General features: G+C 38.4%; 1 protein-coding gene across 1 annotated transcript in view; it reads right to left on the minus strand.

The window, feature by feature from the left end:
* LOC115231230 (glycine receptor subunit alpha-4) overlaps positions 1 to 4,234 on the minus strand; it is a gene marked incomplete at its 3' end in the record, with an annotated part of 20,930 nt that extends 16,696 nt beyond the window's left edge. The window contains exon 1 of the mRNA XM_029801296.2: positions 4,104 to 4,234. Coding sequence (XP_029657156.2) covers positions 4,104 to 4,186 — 83 coding nt within the window. The remainder of the gene's footprint in view (positions 1 to 4,103) is intronic.
* Between the last annotated feature and the right edge of the window lie 702 nt (positions 4,235 to 4,936).

Genomic DNA, 4,936 nt, shown 5'->3' on the forward strand with positions numbered 1-4,936 from the left:
ACGTACGTACATACATGCATACATACATACATACATACATACATATAACATACATGTATATATATATTGGCTATCCTAGAAAAAATGCAGTTTTTTCCATTGCACGAACTAAAAGTCGGAGGTGGACGAGATAAACTACCTGCTTTTATAGTAGGTGGTAATTTTATCATGTGCAAGATTTGAAGAGTGCAGTTCGATTTAACAGTTCTCTTTTCAAAGCTATAAAGGAAGTGACAAAGAAGTAATAATCGTAAGCCAGTGTCCTCGCTGATTCCAGAAATTCCGAGCCAGAAGTCACAGTCTAGAAGACGAACCTCGTCCTGGAAGATCTGTAGAGCTCGACGAGGACGTCTTGCAAACTCTGGCGAAACAAAATCCCATCGTAACTGTTGAGGAACTGGCAGAGAAGCTTGGATTTGGTCGTTCAACCATTTATCGACACCTGCCATCGGAAAAGTCAGCAAATTGAGTCAATGGGTTCCTCACAGACTTTCCGAGTCTAATCGCGCGCACAAAGTGAATGTGCGCTCTTCTTTGCTGTCACGTCTCACGAATGAACCTTTTTTGTACCGAATAGTGACTGGTGACGAAAAATGGGTTCTCTATAAAAATTTCAAGCGCCGAAGACAGTGGGTGGGGAAAGGAGAAACACAGGCACCCCAGGCTAAAGAAGGTCTTCACCTACGTAAAGTGTTGTTATCTGCTTGGTGGATATGAAAAGTTTAGTCCACATTGAACTTTTAAACCCAAACCAAAACTAGCAAAAGAGATCTACTGTGAGCAGCTCGAGCGGCTTAAGTTAGCGCTAGAAGAAAAAAACGACCATCTTTGGTTTCAAGACGAAAGGTGTTCTTCCATCAAGATAATGCTCGGCCACATACAGCGTGGTTGGCTTTCCAAATGCTGGACCAGTTTGAATGGGAAACGATGCCCCACCCACCTTATTAGCAGGACATTGCCCCATCTGATTATCATGTATTCAGCAGTCTTCAAAATAATTTGGACAGAAAAAATCTGAATTCTGTAGACGAGATCAGAACAGTACTGGAGGATTATTTTTCGTTACGGACAAGTGAATTTTGGAAGAGGAGCCTTGCGAAACTACCAGATAGATAGAAGAACGTTGTAGAAAATGAAGGAGAGTGTATTTTAGATTAAATAAGAACTTTGAAAAATAAAGAAGTATAAAAAGACCGCATTATTTATGGAATGACCCAATATATATACAATGAATATTATATATATAAATATATATATATATATATATATATAATATATATATATAATATACATATATATATATATATATATATATATATAATATATTATATACATATATATATATATGTACCACGAATATTTTGAACTCCTTTGAACGAGAAACTTTGTTGCATTGAAAATAGGAGTGGCAGATGAAATCTGTAGAACAGAAATAACACTTTCGGTATTCGGTTCAAGTCCCAAAAGGTATGGCATCGGCGCCCATTTTTCTAGATTCGCTACAATAATTATCTCTTCATTGCTGAAATCACTTTTATACTCTTTGTGAATCTGTGTGAAAGAAATGGTTGTGTTTTTTTGTGTTTATTTTGTTTTCTCCCCTAATCTCGAAATCTCGTAGTTCCGTTTTGAAAACGAGGTTCGAAGCTTAAGTGAGGAAAGAGAAGAGATAAATTATACGGAGGAAAAAAGAAGAAAAAGGATACAGAAGAGATGTGAATCGCGGCAAAAAATTTAAAAAATATAAAAAAAAGATAAATAAATAAAACCAGAATGTGAAAAAATACAAGAAAATGAGGATGAAAGAATAAAAAGAAAAAGAAATTGGAAGGATAGCCAGCCATATAAACAAATAAGTAAAATAAATAAACTAAATAAGCATAAACTTACGGAGAAACAAACATTTATAAATAGAGAAACGGAGAGAAAAATTAATAGTAAGAGATAAACAAACATATAAATAGACAGGCGTGTATGTATATTTAAATGTGTGTGTGTGTGTGCGTGTGTGTGTGTGTGCGTGTGTGTGTGTGTGTGCGTGTGTGTGTGTGTGCGTGTGTGTGTGTGTGTGTGATGGTTGCTTCCTCATTTTCGAGGATAGCCATCGCTTAACCAAGCGATGTATATACATCGTCCATAAAGCGCTTAGCTATACAGCGTCTCTTCAGGCCCTGATGGACGGTGGCCTATAATCTCCACACGTAGTCCTAGAAGATCCTAGAAAAATCGGGCCCCTACATCAACGGGAGCAAGGGTTGCAAGCTGTGCATAACTGAACGGACGACAATATTATTAAAGAACTCCTTCGACCCAGGAAACATATCAAATTCCAAGACGAAAGTCTTCGGACCCTGTTTACTATTCAGGAGATTCGTACTGAAACCCTGGTACCCACAACCCAACCAGATCGATTATGGATATCTGTCTAAGGGAGATAATCCCTTGCACTTAACCCTTAACCCTTATTCTAGGTACATGTGTCGAACAACTAGCCACGAGGCCTTTTCCTTCTCCACTCTGAAGTGAAGTTATAAGCCACCGACATTTAGAGTCTGAACAGATACTGCAAAACAAAACGCGTTATAGAGGTGAAACTCGGGCTAACCCATAAACCGGCCATAACTATCTTTATCTTATATATATATATATATATATATAATATATATATATATATATATATATATATAGAGAGAGAGAGAGAGAGAGGAGAGAGGGAGGAGAGAGGGGAGAGAGAGAGAGATGATGATGATGATATGTATATATCTGGTTGTTACTAGTAACCATGGAAGCCCATCATTGACCAGTGCCCATGCAAAATGCCAGCAATGCCTGTGCATGAGGTTATTGCACCAACAGTCCACCCGGGCTCGCACCGTCGATTTCCATGCACGCCACGGCGTCTTCCTACTCGACTGGGATTCGGATAGTTGCCTCACCTGCGATTGCACAACTTAAATTTTTAGTTCCAATAAGACTTGCAAAGCGCCTCACAAACCTTCCCCACCCTATTGACATGATCCAGAGACAAGCCACAGCAAACTGTCCAGTGCTAATATGGGTCACAGGCTCTGGAATGTGAGAGTACTATGTTCTAAAACGCATGCAAAAGATCCCAAAAATGTTCAATGCCATTCGCTGCATATTTAGTTTTTCATCAGAGTGACCTCCTCAGAGAGACATGTTTAAAAGAAGTCGAGGTATGCCTCAATCCCAGTGGCGTTCCATTACGCTGGATACCAACCAAGGAATATATATTTGCGTATTAATACACACACCACACACACACACACACACCACACACACACACACACACACACATACACATATATATGGTGGGGTATATACGTATAGATATACATATATGCATGTGTGTGTGTGTGTAGATAGATGAAGATATAAATAGCTAAACAAGTAGACACTGATAGATAGATAGATAGATAGATAGATAGATAGATAGATAGATAGAAAAATAGACAGACAGATAGATAGATAGATAGTAGATAGATAGATAGCTAGATACAAAGACAGAGAAAGAGATAGTGAGTGAGAGAGAGAGAGAGAGAGAAAGAGATAGGCGCAGGAGAGGCTGTGTGGTAAGTAGCTTGCTTACCAACCACATGGTTCCGGGTTCAGCCCCACTACATGGCACCTTGGGAAAGTGTCTTATACTATAGCCTCAGGTCGACCAAAGCCTTGTTAGTGGATATGGTAGGCGGAAACTGAAAGAAGCTCGTTTGGGGTGACAAACTCAGACGCACAAACATATACATATATATATATATATATATATATATATGTGTGTTTGTGCGTCTGAGTTTGTCACCCCAACATCGCTTGACAACCGATGCTGGTGCGTTTACGTCTCCGTAACTTAGCGGTTCGGCAAAAGAGACCGATAGAATAAGTGCTAGGCTTAGAAGGAATAAGTCCTGGGCTCAATTTGTTCGACTAAAGACGATGCTCCAGCATGGCCGCAGCCAATTGACTGAAGAAAATTATAGAATAAGAGAATAAAAGAAGATATATATATATATATATATATATATATATATAGAGAGAGAGAGAGAGAGAGAGAGAGAGAGAGAGAATGAGAGAGTGATTACCTTTTCATCTCAGCAGTGTAACATTTGATGTGCACAATCAAAATTAGTACAAAAAATGAGGTAAATATCTTTGGATACGCCATGGCTGGTAAATTCTATATGTGTCTGTTGTCTTATGGATGTTGTTGGAGCCTAAAAAAAATAAGAAAAATATATGTAAATAAACAGCAGTAGAGAGAGAGAGAGAGAGAGAGAGAGAGAGGGGGGAGAGTGAGAGATAGAGAGGGAGATAGAGAGAGAGCGGTGGGACAAGAAAGAAGAAGCAGATGAACAAAGAAAGGAAGAAAGAAGGAAATAAAGAAGAACACATTTGAAGTTTAAAATGGAAGAAATATATATGCAGTCGCTACTTTTGCGACCGGGCTACCTCAGGATCCGTAGTTTACATTGTGAAATGGTCTGATCTGGGCTAGGGTTAGGGTTAGGGTTAGGGATAGCGTTTAGGGTTAGAGTTAGGGTAAGCGCTAGGATTTAGGATTAAGGTTAAAGTTATGGTTAGGGTTAGACGCCATACTAACAGGCAAATGCCCAGGTAGACCCTACACTAAAGTGTTACCTACACACGTATACGTACGTTGAGTTACAGAGCAAAATAGAACAGTTTGATATCGAAATTTAAAGCAGAATTTAGAGAAGTGCTTATCAAATATGAGAAATTTATATATAATGATTCAGTTAGTTTTAACAGAGAATAATGTCGCCATTCCAGGTACTTATAAAATTAAATACTGCTTGTATTTTTTTTTTTAAATGTATTTAATAACATTTCCGTCTTTCTCTAATGTCGGTATGGAGCCGACATTAGGTTTCCCTCTTTGCAATGATTTTTATAT

Source organism: Octopus sinensis, unplaced genomic scaffold (genome assembly GCF_006345805.1).
Source record: "Octopus sinensis unplaced genomic scaffold, ASM634580v1 Contig17872, whole genome shotgun sequence".
Classification (NCBI taxonomy): Eukaryota; Metazoa; Mollusca; class Cephalopoda; order Octopoda; family Octopodidae; genus Octopus; species Octopus sinensis.